Source organism: Gekko japonicus, unplaced genomic scaffold (assembly GCF_001447785.1).
Source record: "Gekko japonicus isolate JY-2015 unplaced genomic scaffold, Gekko_japonicus_V1.1 scaffold304, whole genome shotgun sequence".
Taxonomy (NCBI): domain Eukaryota; kingdom Metazoa; phylum Chordata; class Lepidosauria; order Squamata; family Gekkonidae; genus Gekko; species Gekko japonicus.
Window position 1 is genome coordinate 382048 of NW_015161960.1, and position 22341 is coordinate 404388.

The following is a 22341-nucleotide window of genomic DNA, read 5'->3' on the forward strand; positions in this document are numbered from 1 at the left end:
GCTAGTCTCAGAAAAACTTGTAGATAAAATTTTATTGCATTTAGTTTGTCCTACAGTCTATTTAATATGAATTCGATTTCTGTAGGGTGGAAATGAGAATGGATGATATTACTGTCTTTCTCTAAATAGCTGGGAGGTAGTCTGACAACCAAGAAGCATGAAATAAAGGATTAGGCTGTAATCTAGGTTTGCTGAAGTGTATCCTATTTCACATTGTTGTTCTAAAGTTGACCTTTTTTACAGTTCATATCTTAGCTATTGCTGAAACCTCTCCAATCAATCAGTGAAAAGGCCAGATTCATTGTGTACATGATAATAATTACTTTTTGCTATTACTTTCACAGAGGTGGTTCAACTCACACTTCCTGAAGATCAAATGGTTAGCATGACCACAGTAACCGTAGGGCTGAGCACTGTATTGACCTGTGCTATCCGTGGACCTCTGAGGCCTCCAATCATCTGGAAACGCAATGGAGTCATGTTGAATTTTTTAGATTTGGAAGATATCAATGTAAGTCTTCAGTTAACTTGTGCAATTTTATTGTGTAGGAAACTTAAAGTGATTTTTAATGGGCAATCAGCAGGCAAAGCCAATCAATGCAAAGAACTTACTTAATGAAAAACTGATTTTAAACTCTCAGAGAATGACCAGTATATTTTAAACATTTTTCTTCGGGGAAAGTTCTCTTTCAGTAGCTCCAAAATGTTATACACATTATGCCAGCAAATACCTATCCCAAACATAAGATTTGCAGTTAAGTGCCCCCACTCAACTACTGATTTTTCCTTTCAAGTGCCCCCTGTCATTAGTGTTACAAGGGGAACAGATAAAATATGGTATCTAACATCTGTCATATTTTTAAAAAACTGTTGCCTATTGTGTTAGTATTTGAATACCATACTGGAATAAGACATCTAATCTTGTTATTTTTAGGGGGGGGGAAGATGCAGACAAACAAGGTAAAGAGTCAGAATCCTTCTCAATTTCCAGTCACTGTACCCCTTAAAAAACTTATTCTGATCAGATTCTGTGATTCTGGAATGTTAGTTCCAGATAGTCAGTCTTTCTTTAAAATACATTGATAATTTCTTGATAAAGACCCTTTGGTTTCCTTAGCACTAGAGACTATTATCTCAAATGCAATCAGAGAGGATCCTAATGATCCAACAGTTACAAATCTATGTAAAGTAACAGAACTATAGACGGTTCTCATTATTCATTCACAGCTTTAATTTGTCTAGACTTAAGCAATGACTATTTTTACCATAGCTGTAAATCTTACTTCATCATGTTTCACCCATAAAGAAATTGAATTGGCTAAACTGCAGCTATTATTACAAATAAATTATACCACTGCTGATGAAGGTGGACTAGAAGACCTTTTTAGTTTGTTACAGACTTCCAGGACTGCTGATATAAAATGACTGGAGTACACTTGTCTTTTAGCTCTTTGAGAACTCACCCTAAAAGGACAGAGCAAATGTGAAACTGGTATGTTACAGAAGGAAAGAAATCAAGAGGTGCACTGCAGTCACTGATTAAAAGAACCACTTTATTAAAGGGACATAGCATAACATCCTAGCTAATATCACCAGTATGAAAAAGGCGGCTGTACCATTATTGAGATTTCTAGGGTAAGATTGCCAGCTCTGAGTAGGGGATTCTTGGAGATTTGGGGGTACAGCCTGGAAAAGGCAGGGTTTGAGGAGGGAGGGACCTCAGCAGGGTATAATGCCATAGGTTCCACTCTCCAAAGCAGCCATTTTCACTAGAGGAACTGATCTCTATAGTCTGAAGATCAATTGTAATTCTAGATCTCCAGGCTCCACCTGGAGGTTGGAAACCTTAGGAGTTTAGTCTAGACAGCCAGTCAAGATGCCTCCCAGTTGACAAATCATCTTAACCTGAAGCGGCACCAGGCCCGTAGCCAGGATTTTTTAAATTCAGGGGGCCTTTAAATAAGTCGGGGTGCACCCCTGCACACATTGAATGGTGGGTGGGGAGAGCTGTAGCTGGAGGAGGAGGAGGAGGAGCAGCCACCATTCCCGAAACCACTGACTTTGATATCTCCAGATTGCTACCCTCCTCCTCAGCTGTGTCTGTGGATTCCTTTCACTTGTTCATCCCTCATGCCAGACCAGGAAGCATGAGAAGCCTCCCTCTAAGGGAGAGGCGCTGCTGCCAGTCCAGCTTCCCAACTTGGGCCCAAGGAAGAAAGAAAGGAGGAAACAAGAAAGGCAACCAACCAGACAGAGAGAGGGGGGGGAGGGAGGGAGGGAGGGAGCCAAAGTGGACTTTTCCTTCCATTGAGGATTTCCTGTTGGCTCTCCTCAGCTGGCCTCCAAGTGCTGCCTCTGACTGAATGACAGGGCAGGGAGAGCTGGAGCAAACGCACGGGTTCCCTCCGCCAGCGGCTGCTTGCCTTTTGGCTGCATCACAGCCCTGGTATTCCTTGGACGTCTCCCATCCAAGTAATCCTGCTTAACTTCCGAGATCTGATGAGACTGGGTTTGCATGGGCTATCCAGGTCAGGGCAGCTCCATTTAGACCAATGAGCTGAAGCCCAGGGTTCTCCTTTGCTCAACGTATTCCCTGGGTGAAATGTATTGCATGTAGAGTTGCCAGCTCTCAGGTCTGGGCAGGGGGTCCCCCACTTTTGGGTGCTACAATCTGCCCCGGTTGGTGGGAAAAGCCCCACCCTTAAGCCCCATCCCCAAGACTGACCACCCACCAGGCCACCCCCTCCCTCCCCTCCTGCCAGATTTAAAGGGCTTCATCTAATCGGCAGGGACCATGTGGCCCATTGAGCAGCTGGAGGAGGGTGGTCTTTATATCTAGTAGGAGGGTGGGAGAGGGGCAGTCAGCATGCTCAGATGACAAAAAGACCCCATAAAGTGTCTTTTTGCAAGTGGGATGGGGACTGCGGTGTGTGGGGCTGGGAAAAATCAGCAGCCCCCACCCTGTTCACAAAAAGACCCTTTGAAGGCTATCTTTTGAGCCAGGTGTATGGTCCACGACTCCCCCTCTCCCTCCCTCCTGCTAGATTTAAAGAGCCCTCCAGCTGATCAGTGGGCCACGTGGTGTCCGCCAATCAGCTGAAGCCCTTTAAATCTGGCAGGAGGGGAGGGAGATGGGTAGCTGGGTGGGTGGTCACTCTTGGGGGCAGGGCTTGGGGCATCCCCGCTCACCCACGAAATGCCCCCCCCAAATCCCCATGCCGCAGTGGTGAGAGGACCTGGCAACCCTAATTGCATGCCTGCCCTTACTGGCTGGGAAAGGACTTCATGGGCGCCCTGTTTCTCTCTTGCATTTTCCAGTACTGCGAGGCCTGAAGCCAAATGCTAGATCTTGTAAAACTTTGCATAGCAGTCCTGGAGCCTCACAGACTGAGGTACAAACAATGTGTGTCTTCTTTTTCCCCTGGCAACCTCACTAGCTGCAGCAGACAACTAGCAGACATCTTGATCTAGACTCTACAGCAAATCACAGAATATCATTTTCGTTTTAAAATCATTTTCAACTTCACTGCACAATGGCATCAGGCTATGTTTTGGCCTCCTTTTTAATTTACTTTTTGAAAAGTAGTTAAGGCTACAGTGTGGATTTTATCTCATTCAAGATTAGAGCAGTTAATATTTTTCCCAGCTTCTAAAATGTCTGTAGAAAGACAGGTACAATACGAACAACAAACTTGGAATTATAATCATTTTAATAGTGACAACCACTCCTAGCCAATGATTTCTTAGATGTGACCAACCAAATAAGTTTTAATTGTTCTTATTCTGCAAGTAGTTATTCTTTAATGTTCCTTATATTTGATGTTTCAAAATGACTATTGTGTAGTTTCAGTAAATCATAACACTGTGCAGAAGTTTATATCTTTCCACTTATTATACTTCTTTTTAAAAGTCCTAATAGTTTAAGTTCAGCTCTATTGATTTTATAATCAGAGATTCCTTTTGGATGCAACATAGATAACATGTCATCAGCATATAGACTGATTTTAAATGTATTCTGGCTAATTTATCTCTAATACATTCTGTATACTTCAGTGAGTAAAACTATAAATACTGCTTAGCAAATAGCACAGCTGAGAAAGAACATCCCTGACATGTCTATCTCAACATCTCAGTGCTTTAAAAAAGATTTTAAATATTCCTTTCTGTTTCTAATGCAGGTTTTTCAGCTTGTGTTCAGTTGTGTTGGATGTAAAATAATATAGGAAACAGCCATTTTTAATGTGTATAATGTTCCCTGGTAATCTGTTAGTTGTGAATGAGCTATTTGGGTGGCCTTTCCTTGTTCACATGATCTTGAAGATGGTACAGTTTCAAAGCCACACATTGTTGCTGATACCATTTGCCTTACAGCAGCAATTCCCAGACTGTGGGCCAGAGCACACCACTGTATAGAGCTGTGCCACATCCTTCAGTCTGTCTGCCATTATATGTAGAGTGAGAACATCTTGAGAAAGAAAATAAGGACATGCAGGGATCTTCTGGTGCAGGTGAATGGCTTGGATCCTGTAGTATTGAATGGGACTTCCTCACCTCCCTTCTCCTGCTGCAGACCAAAATACACACCCTAAAGTGTTGCGGGGGGGGGGCAGGGGAGATGCAGAAGCAGCATGAGGAATGGGCTGGGGTCTATAGTACAAGGGGGAAATGGTCCAAAAAATCCCACCTTCAGAAATCTGCATGGGATACAATCTGACAGCCATGAGCAAAGTCCAAAGCAATTGCTGTTGCCCAGAAAGCACAGTTCTGTCCCCAGTTCTGACTTACTGGACAAAGGCAGAGCCAGACAGCAACAGACAGCGTTAACTGGGCTACAGGCAGATACAATGGTATCACCTACTGTTCTGTGAATTCTAGAATTTAAAACTGACTACAGCTTTAATCCAGCAAAAAAACCCACACCTGTATATTGTTAATCAATCAATGTATTATAATAATTAACATAATAACCTAATTAATAAAAAAAGATCAGCACTACCTTATGGTCAAAGCAATGGTATTCCCAGTAGTCATGTATGGCTGCGAGAGTTGGACTATAAGGAAGGCCGAGCGCCGAAGAATAGATTCTTTTGAACTATGGTGCTGGAGAAGACTCTTGAGAGTCCCTTGGACTGCAAGAAGATCAAATCAGTCAATCCTAAAAGAAATCAACCCTGACTGTTCCCTGGAAGGCCAGATAATGAAACTGAAGCTCAAATACTTTGGCCACCAAATGAGAAGGGAGCACTCACTGGAGAAGACCCTGATGCTGGGGAAGATTGAAGGTCAAAGAAGACGGGAACGGCAGAGGATGAGATGGTTAGACAGTGTCATCGATGCAATGAACATGAAATTGAGCCAACTTCAGAGGACGGCGGAAGACAGGAGGGCCTGACGGGAGCTGGTCCATGGGGTCGCGAAGAGTCGGACTCGACTGTGTGACTGAACAACAACAAAAACCTCTCACCCTCCCCTAGCCAAGTTTTCATGATACATGCCAGGTCAGCTCTCTACATTAGGATTAAATCCTGGATGGCTGCTTTTTTCCCCTGTGACAGACCTGGTATTCACCATGATTTTATAGTTTGGCAGGCTGTGGATGTGGTTACCAACATCACTTTTGATAGTCACGCCCCAAAGTTGGGGGCTCTTACACTAGTGTGGCTCAAGTCAATTAGTCACACCAACTGGCAGGAGGCAGAGTAGCAAGAGAAAATATAGCTTTATTAATAAAGGGAACCCTCTCAGCTCAGTGTCAAGCTGAAGAGCTCAAATGAGTAACATTGGGTTACAACTTTTATACCCTCTGATGATCCTTCCATTATGATATGTTGAGACCTCTCTTATGACATTAACCAGGCATGCTCAGTTGAGTTTTCTTTGTTTAAGATATGGAGCGTGTGTACTCATAATCTCTTTGTTCTCCTTGGCACATGCAGGGGTCTTTTGGGGCCGTAGCGCGCCAGAGCAGTGTTCCGGCAGCCCAGGAGCTGGCGCAAATGGTGGCGTGGCAAACCCCACCCCCAACTCCCCACGCCAAAGCACTGGGGCTGGGGGAAAGCCCGAAGAGCCCTGCCGCCAGGTGCCCCGGGCCCGTGCCAAAGCGCTGGGGTCGGGAGCAGGCCCAGAGAGCCCCGCAGCCGGGTCTCCTGGGCCTGCACAGAAGTGCTGGGGTCAGGGGAAGCCCAGAGAGCCCTGCAACTGGGTTCCCTGCACCAGAGCACTGAGGCCGGGGGAAGCCCAGAGATCCCCGCAGCTGGGTCCCCCGGGCCCGCGCAGGAGCGCTGGGGCCAGGGGAAGCCCGGAGATTCCCACAGCCAGGTCCCCCGGGCCCATGCAGGAGCACTGGGGTTGGGGGCAGGCCCGGAGAGCCCCACAGCTGGGTCCCCCGGGCCCATACTGAAGCGGTAAGTAAGGGATCGAGGGTGGGTGGGAGTGGCGGGGGCTTGATGGGGGGTGGGAGAGCCTCCCTCGCTCCATCTCTTTGCCATCTTTCCCTCCTTTCCTTTCCCTCTCCCTTTCCCTCCTTCTTCCCTTCTCTCCCTCTTTCTTTCCCGCCTTCTTCTCTTCTCTTTTTTCCTCCTTTCCCCTTTCCCCTCCTTCTTTCCTTCTCTTTCTTTCCTTCTCTCTTTTTATCCCCTTTCCTTCCTTCTTTCCTTCTCTTTCTTTCTCTGTTTCCTTCCTTCTTTCCTTCTCTCTTTCTCTCTCTCTTTCCTTCCCTCTTTCCTCCTTCTGTGGCCCAACTCTAGTAAGACACTGACATCATTTAGGCATGCTCAGTTCAGTTCCTTTTGATCAGTCAGTCATCTCTTTGCTCCCCCCCCCCCGCAGGCCAGCTGGGGAAGGGAAGGGGAGGCTTTTGAAGATGCCCCCCCTTTTGCTTCCCCTTCTGACATCACTTCCGGTGATGTCAGGGGTCATTGCACATGCTAATAGCCTAGTAGCTCATTAGCATATCATATGCTAATGAGCTCCTGCAGCTCTTTTTCTACGAAAAGACCCCTGGGCACATGCATACAAGAACCATGTTTATCAGTGATAAAAATGTTTCAAACTTTGTTTCAAAGTCATATTCCCAGACACTGAGATATCAATTAGTGAACAAAGTATTACTATAAGTTCCCATGTACAAAACAAGTTTTCAACTCCTAGCCAAATATGGCTTTTGATAAAGATGTTGCCACTAGCTTCTACCACTGTCTGGGTCTGGTCTTCAGACATTTCAAGATTACATTCAGTTTAAACAAAGTATTATTACATGTCTTTGAAGTCTAGATACAAAATGTTGCTAGCTCATGTCCATAGTTTTACTTTTAACATTTGGATAACATTCAAAGTATCTTTATAAGGTAGAACATTGTTGTCTTCGGCCAACAAAGAGACCTTTTGCTGAAGCAAGAACTTGGCACAAAAGATACAACATTTGTATCCTCCAAGATAGCCCCTTCCATAGGAATATGTTTACAGCTTCAGCTTTGAAGTCAAAATAGCAATATATTGTCTTACAGATTAATTATAGTTATTAATACATTTCATTTAATCAATCACTAAATAGTAAGCTACATGAAGATAGTCTAAGGCATATGCTCTTGGAAGATCCCCCCCTCCCTGTGGAATATACCATGCATCTATATTTAAGGCAAGACAATCTTTTATGGCACCCAAAATCTGTAATGTGTAACATTTTGCAGAACAATGGGGCACTTGCAAAAACAGGCGCATTATCTGTTCAAAGATGTACTTGCCAGCTTCAGCTTTTAATGATGGCTGGCTTTAAACAATGTAAAACCATTAGCTATAAGTCCTGGCTTTTAAGCATTTTGATTATATATCAGTGTTCCTCTAAATAACTAGACAGAATAATTTCTCTTTAACCATAGACACACAAATACTTAAAACTCTTATTAATAAACTTACTTCTTTAACTCATTAGAACACATGGGGGGTGTTCTCTTTCAAACAGCTCAAAAGAGAAGCGGCATTTCTCCTGTGAGACAGGCCACTCCAAACTCCATTGGCAACATTTTTAGCAGATAGAGAGAACTATACTGTCTCCCAATGCATTCGTTCGTGTCTGGCGGGGCCAGCTTTCTTAGCACGGAGGGGGGGAGGTTTATTCTGTTTAAAATGAGGATTGCCTTTACTTCTTTAACAATCCATTATTAATAAAATCATTATTAATAAATTATAGGCGAGTGGGCTTGTCCCACAAAGGAAAAGGGGGGGGGACCTGCAAATACAAGCTATTTGGGCATCTGTTCCTTATGGATTTCAAAGCCATTGACATTAGCTCTGAAGATATTGTTGCCAATACGCTAAAGGCGCTTCAGGGTCTTTGTGTGGCTAGCCAATAAACCACACAGTAAAAACAATCACCCAGGCAGTAAAGGGTAATAAAAAGTATTTATTCGAATAAAGGAACTCCCCTACAGCTTAATTCAGCCTGGGAAGTTCAACGAGTGGATACAAAAAAACCCAGACTTCTGCTCTTTGGCTGAACTTCTCAGGTTGAAGTAATAAACTCTGTCAGTTCAGTAAATCACATTTGATTTTATACAGACATTTATACCTGCATCTTGCATATAAGCATCTCTTAAAGCATTTTCTAAACTCATTTTAACTAATAAGTATACAAAACATGAAAATATATCTTTATAATATCATTCTAAAACACTAAACCCTTTTATGTGACTTCTTTACATATTTAAAATAGCTTGTATCATTAAACTCTCATAGACATCTTCAACTCACTTTTTAGATTTCATTTTGGTCCTCTGGAATATTTTATACAATTATTTTAAAGAATATTTAGCACATTTAAATTGAATATTTCATCAAAATGTGTAATTCCATTTTAACCCAAAAGGAGACACTGTTTCACCATACGAATGTTGTGCCTTTAATTGGTTTTTGTAATTGGAGCCAAAAGTCATAATTTAAGGTTTCACCTGTGTCTTCTAATTGTTTTTATGACATCATCTGCCACACTCCCTTTAAACTTAAAAGCACAGTATAGTGTAAATCACCTTTGTTTTTGTCTTCTTGGAAACTCTTTCAACTTAGTTTTTCTAATTGACCAGTTCACATCTCAAGCTGGCCAGAGTCCATCACACCTGGCATAATGGTTTCTCTTTCTTAGGCAAGCAGTCTTTTGTCTCGAGCTAACACACAAAATATTGAATTATTCAGCTTTAGCTTTCTGCAAACATCTTAAAGCATTAACTGGTCTTACATATAATCATAAAGTCTTAAAACACACACAGGGATTTCTTCTATTACAATGCATACTAACTATTTAAACACAGCTTCCAGTTATAACTGTTAAAATGCAGAGTAGGATTACTATGTAACACTCAGGGAAACTTAACATGAAGTTAGTGCATGTATATTTTATAGGCATTGCTTACAGGATTTAATAATCCAATAGGTTAGAATATACAAACATGATCTAGATTTTTTCTCATTTGTCTATATTGAGAGATGTTTTAGAGCAAAAAGCTTTTTAAAGCTCTTCACCTTAGCCTGGCTCAGGTCATCCTGACCTGGCTTGGCATAAACAAGCAGGACATCTGTATTTCAAAAGGCTTCACATAGCTATAAATCCAGAACTTTCAGACAAGTTTTCAAAGTTGGCAGAACATCACAACATACTCCTTTTTCTCTCATTAAACCAAGTGGTGAAAATATGCCAATTAAAAATAAGTAATGGTTGCAGCACTTTCAGGACTCTAAAGCCGGGTGTTAATTTCTCCAGGAGAGACCCAGAGAGTTTTATTCCAAAGATTTCCTTTAAAGCAGGCAATAATCAATAAAAAATTCATTTGGGCACCTCTAGCGCCCTCTACAATATTAATGTCAACTAAGCAAAGTTAGCAATAATATACTCAGGCCTCTGGATTTGGCTTACACTTTGGCTGGCAGAAGAGCCAAAAAGGGCAACAGTGCACAATTGTCTACTTTCATTTCCCTTTACCTGGCCTGTTCTTCTCCCAACACCATATCTCCTCCTACCCCATACAATATGAATTGTGGCATTTCTGGTAGTGGAAAGTGCCATCAGGTCACAGCTGATTCATGGAGACCCAGTAGGGTTTTCAAGGCAAGGGACAAACAGAGGTGGTTTGTCATTGCCTGCTTCAGTGTAGTGACCCTGGACTTCTTTGGTGGTCTCTCACCCAAGTACTAATCAGGGCTGACCACACTTAGCTTCCAGGCTCTGATGAAATAGCCCAGGACATACAGGTCAGGCATAGCATTTCTACAAGCATGAAAATCCATAATACAGGTAGGCATGTTGTCACCAAACAGACATACAAGTGAAAAAAAATGAGGAGTGAAAAGGTAATCTGAAAATTGTTATGCTTGTGCCAACTGAGTTAAATGGAAAGGAAGAAGAGCAGAAGCCGTGAGAAATAGTGTGTCCAAGGTGTTCAAAGAAGAACTCTAAGAAATAAAAACATGTCCTTCAAGAAAAAGCCTAGAATCTCAACTGATAAGCTCTTGTAATGCTCTTGTACATCCTATTTCTAGGCTTTCAACCCCCTATCCGGTGGGGCAGAGGTTTCCCCAGTTCGAGAACTCGCCCCCCGTTTTTTTAATAATCTGCACCGGGAGACAAAATGGCAACTGCTGGTGATACTCTAGCAGTTCTTCCCTCCTAAACTCTGTGATAGAAGGCTAGAGCGTCACCTCTTCTGGAGGACTCAGTGCTGCCTCTAATCCATCTTCCTCCATTTTCCCTCACACAGCTTTTCATGGAGAGTATGGATTAGATGGGTGGGCCCTGGGCCCCCCCACTTGCACCCAGCTCCCAGCAGACTTTGTTCAGGCCAGGATGAGCTGGGGGCTGCTGCAGCTGCTATGAGTTGTGTTGCTGTGCAGACTAGGACTTGTTGGAGGAGCCTTCTGACGGGGTTGCTGCATGGGACCCTCACTGCCGAGCTAAGTCAGTCCATCGCATTGAAGCCAGCTTGAGGTCTGTGCATGCAGCCATGTGCTCCCAAGTGGTGGGGGAGTGGCCCATGCCAGCCCTGGCCCAAGTGGAGCTTTGCTTCTAGGGGGAGGATGCGGGGTGGGTGTGGGTTCCCCACTGCCGACCCGCCTGGGAAGCTGTCCTGGGGCTGGGCCAGCTATGTGCTCTGCCTGTGGCCTTGCCACCATAGGTCCCTCCCGCTCTGCCTTCTTCCCCTGCTCCCTCAGCCTGCCCCGTTGTTTTCATAGGGACCGGCTCAACTGTTTTTGTCCGAGGCCGGGGGGGGGGAGGAGGAACCATTGCTCTCTCTGCTGCACCCACTTCCTCTATCCCTGGCTGCACGCTGCTTGGAATGAGAGCAAGGGGTGGTGGAGCCGTTGGGCTGGGCGATTGAAAGGAAGTAGGCTGCTGTTGCTCTAGTAGCTGTAAGCTCTTACCTTTTTTGTTTGTTTGTTTTATCCCACAGTGGGGCCGGCAGCAAGCTGCAAAAAGTATTTAAAGGGGGCATCTCCATTATAGTCTATGTAGACCAATGACTATAATGGTCTCCACAGGCTGTCATAGAGAATTGATCCAGGGGTATCTGGGGCTCTTGGGAGGGGGCTTTTTTTGAGGTAGAGGCACCAAATCTCTTCAAAAAAACCCACCAAGTTTCAAAAAGATTGGACCAAGGGGTCCAATTTTATGGACCCCAGAAGGAGGTGGACGGAGAAAAGATGCAGATCCTTTAAATGCTGTTTGCGAGCCATGGGCTCACCTGGAAGGCAGTGAACTCACCTCTTTGTAGCTCTGAAGCAGCAGCAGCAGCTCCTGCAAAAAGCATTTAGAAATGGAGGTGTGGGGAAGCCACAGGTCCACCTTTCCCCTGATGATAGGGGCTCTGGCGAGGGAGTGCATTGTGGAAGAGAGGCGTGCAGATGAGCTGGAGAGCATGATGGCTCAGTGGTAGATAGGGTTGCCAGCCTCCAGGTGGCACCTGGAAATCCTCCACAATTACAGCTGATCTCCAGATGATCAAGATTAGTTCCCCTGAAGAAAATGGCTGCTTTGAAGGGTGGGCTCAATGGCATTATACTCTGCTAAGGTCCCTCCCTAGGTGCCACCCCCCAAATCTCCAGGTTTTCCCCAGCCCAGAGCTGGCAACCCCAGGGACCAATCCCTTTGCATGTAGAAAGTTCCAGGTTCAGTCATGGTCCAGCTCCATTTGAGTCACCTGGCAGCTCAGCTGATGTGCTCATCCTCTACCCAAGGGGCAGTTCTAGCTGCTGGGCACCTGCTGCTTGAACATAGAGGTATACTACCACTGTACATGGAGATTCTGTTTAGATTGTGTGGCTTGAAAGGTATACTGTACTTGGAGATCCCATTTAGGTACTGTAGCTTGAACTTGGAGGTATACTGCCTCTGTACTTGGAGGTCCCATTTATGTACTGTGGCTTGAACTTGAAGATATACTGCCCCTGTATGTGAAGGTTCTATTTAGGTAATGTGGCTTGAACTTGGAGGTATACTGCCTCTGCATGTGGAGGTTTCATTTAGGTAATGTGGCTTGAACTTAGAGGTATATTGCCTCTGTATGTGGAGAGAAAAGGTGAGGGTGGGAAGTGATATGACAGTGTGTTTTAGTTTGAATTTTGAAAGAAGGAAGTGGCTTCAGAGAAAGAGGCAGGTTTGGGTGAAGTGCCCGGAAAGTGACATCGGCGGAAGGATTTCGAGCTTGGGAAGTGACATCACTTGACCTTTGACCCAGAAGTGATATCGCAGGACATGACATCACAAAAGTCACCTGGCTCCACCCCCCAAAGTCTCCTGGCTCCACCCCCAAAGTCCTCAGATATTTCCCGAGTCAGACCTGGCAACCCTACCTATTTCTGACCCAAATAAGGAAGTAGAATGGCACTACTTCCATGATCTTGACTGCAATCTCTAATTGGAAGGTCATACCAGAAGTGCCTAAGATATTAGTATTTTGATGGCAATGTCCTCAGGGCTGGGACAGCATGTGAAAACCATATTATATACTCCTCCATGTGGTCTCCCCCATTACAGGCATAATTTGGAGTGCTGTAGGAAACATCCTCAGAAAAATATGGCAACATATTAAGCACATATTAAGGCAATATATTAAGAACAAGACCTTTCTTGAATATGAAGGAACATTTGGACCTTTTGCCAATTTAAAAAACCCCAGTCAGTGTCTGAACCCTTCCAGGTCTTTATGTTCTTTGTGCTAGACAGTTTGAAAACTGGAAAAACTGCTTTATGCCTCTTGTGAGAACAAAAAATCCACATTATTCAATGATCTATTTAAAGGGACTGAGGGGGAAAAGGCACTATGCTTCTTAATGTACTTGAAGTCAGTTAATTAAATTACTTCATTCCCCACCCTTTTAGCATGCCTCAAGCAGCAACTCAATTGCATTTCTATTTTTCACAATAAGGTTAGCAATTTAGTTAATTGGAAGTGCAACAGGAGATTAATTGTACCTTTTAACTTCAAGGAAATCCTCCCTGCTTCTGGCACAGTCAAAATCACATACGACCTTAGAGAATTTTCAGACATTTAAAAAAATCCACATATCGTATTTCAATTAAGGTTTGCTCTTCTGAAATCTAACAGTGATCCAGAAAATGATACCACAATAAGGACAGGTGGTGGCTGAAAATCCTTGACTCGGAATGATCTGATACTGCAGTTAGCACAGCTCCTTTGTACCCATACTGGTCAAAGGCAGGCATGTCATCTAAACTGAAATAGAAATGGATAATGTTGGACTAAAAAGATTAGCTAATCCCCAGCATACACGGGAATTTAGATCAAGAGACAAAATCTGTCTTGTTTTATATTCCCTTTTTCCTTTTCTGCATTTGCTCATTTAACAACAAACTTCCCCAAACAACACAGTAATTTCTCCTTAACAATGTTGTGACAGCACAGCAGCAAAAATGCCATCCCAGACATTCAAAATTTCCTTAACTGACAGCACAATGTATTTGCCCCCCCCCCGATGGAAGAAAGAGTCAGACAACCAAAGGTTGGGTAAACTAAGGACCACTTTATTTAACATACTTAATAATAACGGCAAGGGCAAATAGTAAACAGTGGCACGGTCAAGGCCTGGGGTTCCCATAGCCCCATCTTTGCCGTACAATGGGCAAGACAGCCAGGCCCCTGGGTGGAGCCAACTGCGAGTTGCTCGCACCCAGCCAGCCCAGCAATTGGGATGTACCCTGAGGATCCCTCCAACACTACTGTACAGACTGTGCGAAAGATCTGTCCTGGCAGTCCCCACAGGCAATCTGCAGTCCTCACCCCGGCCACGCAGCCACAGGGATGATCCTGTCAAACCCCTATCCCCCCCAAAGGGTTGCTGATTGGTGCTTATCAAGCCACATAAACTCTATCTAAGACCTAATTCTGCCACCACAGGGGCCAAGCCTCTGCTTAGGCCCCTGCACCCACTCAGATGCCTAAAAAAAACCCGAAGCCCTTGCCGTGAATCCTGAAAGAAAATATCATTTCCCTTTTCAGAAAGGTGAATGCCATCACCCCTGTACAGCTCTGGGCAATCAAGCCAAATCTGGTGGTGAGGCAGATAGTGACTCAGCCCAACCTTTAAAATATTCCTGAGCTCCATGTTGGCCTTGCGCCGAGCTCTCTCGATGCCCTTGGGATCCAAAGCACTACGTCAATTCAGGCGTGGAATCATGGCAGACCACACAATTACTGTATCTGGTCACTAGCACTGAATAAACCTCAGATCATCCCGGGCTCGCAGTACTAGGGCCTTCCCTTTCAGGAATCCCAGGTCATTGCCTCCCAAATGAATGACCAAAACCTGGGGTGGAGAGCCAGAGCTGTCCCCAAACAGAAGAGGGAGGAGGTTCATCCAGTGTAGGCCCCGGCACCCCCTCCACTCAACCGTGGCCCATTGTCTGAGGCCAAGATGACAGCCAATAGCTGATCTACTGGCCTGATGAGCCGCCCAACCCTTGCAACCCTTTAAGCACTGCTGGGGGAATGGGTCGCCTCTGATCCTTCAGTGACTCAGTTTCCTGAGTCCAACCCTCTAGCATCTTCCTGATTCGGAAGTCACTAGTGACTTCCTGAAAACCCAAAGCCTTGCTGGTGAAAGCCAGGACAGAAAGACGACCTCAGATGGACCACACAGCCAAACCAGCATCTTTTTTAAAAAAACACAGTAATGGAGCAACTGCTCCACTGTAATGGGCCAGACCTTAGAATAACCCTCTTTTCTTAATTCATTGAACTGGCAAACTGCACATTCACACCCTTTTCGTGTGCTAGGGGCAATGGCAAGGCCTATTGCCCTGCAAGCCTCGGCCCTCCAACCTGCCAAATTGTCGCACCAGAAGTGGACCATGTGATCCACCAAACAATCTCCTCACAGCCAAACTGCCAACAAAATTGGAAAAAAACTCCAAAAATGTTAGATCCCTAGTCAAACCAGCTGAAACCCAATCCCCAGGCCATTCCTCGACACACCAGTGTCCTTGGAAATAAACCCTGAAACCCTGTGATCCTGCAGCATCAGAGGTGACCTGGAACTCAGCCTCAAGCTTCAAATCCTCCCTTCAAAAGGAAGCCAAGAACTCCTGCCAAACCATAAGATCAGCATGCATAGTGCTACTGATGTGCACTCTGTGGTGCCGGAGACGCAGCCCAGACATGGCATCACAGAGCCTCCGCAAAAAGGCTTGCCCCGGGGCCACCACTTTGCACACAAAGCTGAGATGCCCCACAAGCTGTTGTATATCTCTCAAGGTGGCTTTTCTCTGTGTCAAAAATAAACTAAGCCAGGCTTGTAAATGCTCAGCCTTGTCTAATGGCAAGCAAGATGTATGGGCCACCGTATCCTGGTCTCCACCCCCAGAAAGACTAACATCTGCACAGGGCCTTCAGTTTTTTCGTGGCTCAAAGGAACCCCCAGTTCATCTGCTAATTGTTGAAACCCTACCAAAAGCTGAGCACATCTGCCAGTTCCTTGTGGGCCCACGAAAAGAAAGTTGTTCAAATAGTGTACGACATCATGAAGACCTGTTTTCTCTTGCAATGCCCATTCAAGGAATGGACTGAAGCACTCAATCGTGGCACATGACACAGAACATCCCATGGGCAAAGCCCTATCCATAAAGAACTGACCATCGAAGGAAAACCCTAAAAGCTCAAAATCATCTGGATGCACGGGGAGGAGGTGAAATTCAGCCTTAATATCACACTTCGCCAATTCCACCCCATTACCACAACTTTGCACAACATGAACTGCTTGGTCAAATGAGGTGTATCTCACCATGCACAGATAATCTAGAATGGCCTCATTAATGGGTTCACCTCAAGGGTAAGAAAGGTGGTGAATTAGACTAAATTCACCAGCGACCTTCTTAGGCACTATCCCAAGAGGGGAAACCCTTAAATTGGGAAGTGGTGGTGAAGAAAAGGGGCCCAAAACATGGCCCTCTGCCAATTCCTTTGCAATCTTTTTCCACACCACCGCCTCCATGCCATTAACTGACTGCAAATTGTGAGACATAAACGGGGCCCTCAAGCTAATAAAAGGAATATAAAACCCAACCTGAAAACCTTCTAACAAATACTCACTGTCTACCTTTTTGGGGTAACACCACAGCCAAGCCTCAAGAACCTTCAGCTTTAGTGGGGTGGGACCCTTTACCCGAAGAAGGGAAAGGGCCTTCCTCCCCTCTGTTGCTGATTCCTTCAAGGCTTCCCCCTGGAACATGCCATGAATGAGTGGGATCCCCCACACAAAGGGCACTCATGTTTGTAGGTGTGCGCCTCCCTACTACATACACCCTGGGAGCAAAATTCCCAACAAAGCATGAACCACCTGCCTCATGGCACCACAGAAAACAGAAGCCGCTTGTAAGCAATGCACCATGTGCCTACTATGCGAGCGGTCCCCAAAGTTAGGCCTAGTCAGAGACATGACTTGAAACCAAAGATGAGGATGTATTTGATCCCATGGAAGCACGGGATTCATGGCAGCTTGCATTCTGAATTCTTCATCATATTGCAGCCACGATGGGCCAGGGAAGCCCGTATAGGCTTTGTAGATAATGTCCAAGTACTGGAACAGCGCCGTGGCCCTCCATGACTGCGATCGTGATATCACTCCCGCATAGATAATTTAACCAGGCAACCAATTAGCCCAGGTCCTGTCTACCTTCCTCTTTTTCAGGATCTCCTTATCCTTGTTATCGAGCTCCTCTTTATCTTTCCTATCCAAATCCCGATAAAGAAGGGTGAAAACGTCAATGTAATCCCCCTTACAAATCTTCTCTTGGGTTGCTGGTAAAAGGTGGCCCCCTAGTAGCAAAGAAATGTCCCCAAAGGGCATTGCCTTGGCTGAAGCAGCAGCATAAAGGTTTGCCCAAGGGGGTAGATAACCCCAGCCACCCCAAGGAGTTGCCGGTGTACCCAGTGTTTGTGGCGGAAACATTCCCCAAGCTGTGTGCAGGGCTGGTGAGGGAGTGCCCCAAGCCCATGGCTGACCTGTGGGTGTCATGCCTGACTGTAAGGCAGGTGGGGGCCCAGAGTCAGCTCCCTGACCCCATGGTCCCCACGGTCACATCATACTGTGTTGCAGGGCAGGATCCCACTTACCACTGGGACTCGGCTGTTCTTTATCAAGAACTTCAACCACCACTGCATCCTTTTCTTCAATGACCATTGCTCCGGCTTCCCCGGTATCCACCTCAGCATTGTGCCTACCTTCACCAGGCCTGTACTCAAGAGAAGAGAGGCATTTAAGCACTTCCTCCCTGAACTTCTTTCTCTCTGCCCGGCTTTCCTTTTGATGGCCAGGCACAGCAGCCGTAGGGTTGCCAAGTCAATCTTCGCCGGGAGCGGGGTGCTCCCGGCTGCATCTGGTGCACGTGTGCGCGTGCCGCATGCATGTCACCCAGAAGTGACGTGACGACGCCAGGCACACTGGGGGCGGGGTCACGGCCATACAAGGGAAAACCATAGAGTTTTCCCTCAGATGGCCGTGGCCCTGCCCCCAGCGTGCCCAGCGTGGTCGCGTCACTTCCAGGTGACGCGCACGTTGGGGAGGAGTTCCCCCCGGGGCCCGATCCAGCGGCGCCAGGGAACGGGCCTTTGGGGCAGGGGTTTCCCTGCCCCCCGGGGGGACTTGGGAAGTCTAAGCAGCCGCCTGCTTAGAGGTAGCTGCCATCGCTCCTTTAACTTGCTCCAGGGCAGCTAACCTGGCCAATATATCCTGTCACTCTGCCCTTTCTTCCTCATCCTCAGATGAAGAAGAGACTGCCCCTGCTCCCTGCCTGTGGACTTTTGGCATGGGATGCTTAGGGGCTGGCCCCTCTATAAAATGGCTGCCTCTGAACACCAACTAAAATGGCCGCTCAATTAACTGTATAAAATGGCCGCCCCTGTACCTTGTCTAAAATGGCCACCTCCCTGACTCACACAATGGCCTCCTGATGCACAAAATGGCCCTCGCACCATGTAGGTTCACATAAGGGCCTTCTCTTCGACAGGCCCAATATAAACTCTACCCCCACACCAATACCCTTTGATAAGAAAACAGGGGCGGGAGGGTTGAAGACTTAGTGGCTGTCCCAGATGGGGAGGATGGGGAGAGCACATAGTGAGCCTAACTATAAAAAAGGGGGAGGGGGAGGGGCTAAGAAGCCTTACCCACTACAGCTGCCACCCAAACTTCAAGCACAAAATAAACTATTTATTTATTTATTTATTTCCTTCTCCCACTGGGAAACGTGTGAATTATGCCAGCGACGCCCCCCCCGAAAGAAAAAAGGCCAACACACTGCAGCCCCCCAATGGAGAGCCACTGCCCTAGCAAAAGCCCTGCCGCCACCGATATCTGCCACCACCAGAACGGTGCCACCGCCTCTGACACGCTGCTGCCTTTCCTGGCCTCCTCCAATGTGCCACTGCCTTTCCTGGCCTCCCCTGACTCTCCACCGCCTCTCCTGGCTCACCACTGCCTTTCCCAGCTGCTGTGGATCAGGATGGCCGCTGCCGCTATCGCCACCAGACCCCATTTGCCACCACCTTCAGGCATCCCTGTCAAAGGCCTGATTGCAGGCCACAGCTACACCCTGACATGCTCGGAGCTGCTACAGCTACCAAGCACAAGGCAGCAACTGGCAAGGTGGAGCGCAGCCAGCCGTTAAGGAGGTGCCAGCTCCGCCCCCCTCAGGAGACTGGGCTGCAACTGCAGCCCTTCCCCCTTCCTCCTTTCGAGGAGGCAAAGACGGCCCTCCTGAAGTATGCCACCGGCTTCTTCAAGTACAGCCAAATAATAGTAATGAACACCTCTGGTGCATAGGGTGCATTTAAAAAAAAAGTCAGCTCAGTGTACTCGGGGGGGGGGACTGAAGTATGCCACCGGCTTCTTCAAGTATGCCCAAATAATAGTAATGAACACCACTGGTGCATAGGGTGCATTTTTTAAAAAAGTCAGCTCAGTGTACTCGTGGGGAAAAGCCAGGATTTTAAAGTATATATGGCAATGACTGAGACAGCACTCTAACTGTAATTCTTGTGTTGATGTAGCACAAATGAAGCAGAAGAGAATAGGGGCGCTTGTGTTGCAGTAAGTGGCCAACTCCTGGCAGTGACCTACCTGCAGTGAAAATGATTGTCACTCAGTTTCCTGGTTCCCCCAAAAGTTCCTTGCTAGCTTTATTGATTTGCAGCATACCAGGGAGAAGGTAATGCAACACAAATTGTAGAGCATCCTCAGCCTGCTATAGAGATTGAAACCCTTTAGGTGGCTTGCTGGACAATAAATCTAGTGGCTTGCAAACTCCTTGCCCTTCCAGATTCTGTTGTGATGCTCCTGCACTCTGTCACTGTTAGGAAGTCCTGTTTTGAAACCATTGAGAGAAAAACACAAGTGAATGGGGGCAGGGGGTAGTGTTAAGGCGGATGATGTAGTCAACCACAGTGAAAAACAAAGCCTCTGTTTGTAAGAATATCATCTCAAAGTGAATTTTTTGAAATGCTAACATTAAAAAGTGCAGTCTCTTGAAAAATCTTACATTATCACCAGGGTATGATTAACTCCAAATATTTGGCGTCACCTCAGTCTCTCACCAAAGTGAATTTCAGACTTTTGAAGTTGTTCAAAAGAGACACATTATTTCACAAATTTATTCCTGCTCTAGTGCATTTTTTTCTGTCCAAGAAAAAGTGAAACAACTTTATGCTGTATTCTTGTATACTAAATGTTAAAAAGAAGTAATATCATCTTCCTCAACAGAAGATAAAAATCATTACCAGGACTTATTTTCTTCTATATGCACACCTAAACCATGGAATGGTTTTAAAGCATTGCAATTAATGGCAGTGTCTCAGCCTATAAAATTATTAAATGTACACTCCAGGATAAGAGGTGGTACAATTATGCAAACCAATGGAATTGCCCACAAAACAAACACATTTTAGAACCTGAGATGATGTTGCTTATAATTTTGCCACATTCAGCATAGGTATCTGATCCTTATATCCACAAGTCTATCCCACATTATCCATTTCATAGGACAATTTACCACATTCAGTCACTAGTCTAAAAATATGGTTTTCATCACACATGATTTTCCCCCCTTCTCTGTGACAGGGGGTGGGTGCTGGAATGAAACCTATTAGTTGTCTCCAGATTCTGTTTAAGGACATCTGCAAGGAAGCGTTTGATGTTGGGGGTTTTCATAAGGGACATCAGGGAATTTAATATAGGGAGGCAAATGTTCTTTGAAACTAGAAGCTCATCCTCCCAAGCCTTTGATGGAAAATCAATAGTTTCCCTTTACTATCTTGCTCCCAGGAGTTCACAAATTGCAAAATACAATTTGTTTACTACTGTCACTTGCGTGTACCAATTCCTCTGAAAAATACAGTAAGAGTGTAGTTACTTGTAAACAGCTCACGTGCAAATATCTTCAAAGGTTGACACAGCTAGCATAATAAAGCAGAGAATCAGTGTAGGGCAAGAAATATAAACTTGGACTTGGGCCAAGGTATCAGAATTTAGGGAGATATACTCGACCATAAACTCACTGAATAACCTTTGGGTAAATCTCTGTCAGCATTATGTACACTACCAGGTTACCGTGGGATTAAAGGCATCAGATTCTGTTCTGATATACAACTGGACTCATTCTGAGCAAGGAGGAAAACTGTGCAGTGAGAACTAAATTTCTGAGGGCATATGAAGCTTGATGAGAAGCTGTTGCCTATGACCAATAAGAGCCTTCTGTTTGTTAATTCGCATTTGTCACTCACCTTTTATGCATTTGCTGTAGGAAACATCAGAGTGTCTAAAGTGTCAAGTGGTTTTAATTTGCAGCATAAAGTGTTAAGTGGCTGTAATTTGTCAAGGTTCTACATTATGTTCTTTGCCAGATTCAAACTATTTAAATGACACTAACACTGAAGACAGAGTTTCATTAGCTAGGACAAGAACCTGATTGATTTCACAATGTACAACTTTTAAAAATATATTAACAAACACCAAATCAAAGCAAAACAGGTTTTGGAAACATATCAGAGGTTCCTTAAGAAGGATATCAGAAACAATGAGCAAGCTTCTATGAAAGACAGTTTGGCCTCCATTGCCAATCTTTCCTGCTATTCAGCTGTAGGAGTGTATTGAGTGTGTTGTAGCAATTCATGCAAGACAACAGACTTTAGGACCAAACTGCATGTTACATATAGGCCCCCCGGTCACACGGGAGGCTTTGATCTGCGAGAGGGATGGATCGGGGGCGCATCAAGAGGGAAGTGGCGCGCACCTGTCCCCGATCCGTCTCTTCCAGCTGAAGATGCAGATCAAAAAAACCCCTACAAAACACTACTACTTACCTGAAAATCTGCAGCAGGGGGGGCCATGTGATCACCGGCATGCCCGTCTCCGGCAGCATGCAAGGCCCCCGGCCAAACTGCGCAGGCATGCACATGCGCAGCGGGCTGCCTCGCTCACCGATCTGTGGCTTCTCCCCCTGACATCTGATCATGCCGGGGAGCAACTGTGCAGCAGCTAGGGTTGCCAAGTCAAAAAAACTCACAGACGGGGGAGTCTCGCCGGGCTCCGGGAGCTGTCTCCAGATGCGCAACGTCGACCACGTTGAGGGCATGGCCCCAATTGCCGGAGGGGAAACCATAGAGTTCCCGACGAGGGAAAACTTGCTTCGGGGGGCGGAGTTCCCCCCGGGGCCCGATTCCATGGCAGCAGAAATTGGGCCTCCAAAGCGGGGGTTTACCTGCCCCCCGCCCCCACTTGGCAGCCCTAGCAGCAGCTCGGGGGATCTGTCTGATCCCGCCGCCGTGCGTCTCTTTTGATGCGGCTCAA

General features: G+C 45.9%; 1 protein-coding gene across 1 annotated transcript in view; it reads left to right on the forward strand.

Annotated features, from left to right (window-relative positions):
* LOC107126036 (follistatin-related protein 4-like) overlaps window positions 1-22341 on the forward strand; it is a 248020-nt gene that overhangs the window by 137767 nt on the left and 87912 nt on the right. Inside the window, exon 4 of the mRNA XM_015429530.1 lies at window positions 345-511. Within this exon, the coding sequence (XP_015285016.1) occupies window positions 345-511 (167 nt within the window). The remainder of the gene's footprint in view (window positions 1-344; window positions 512-22341) is intronic.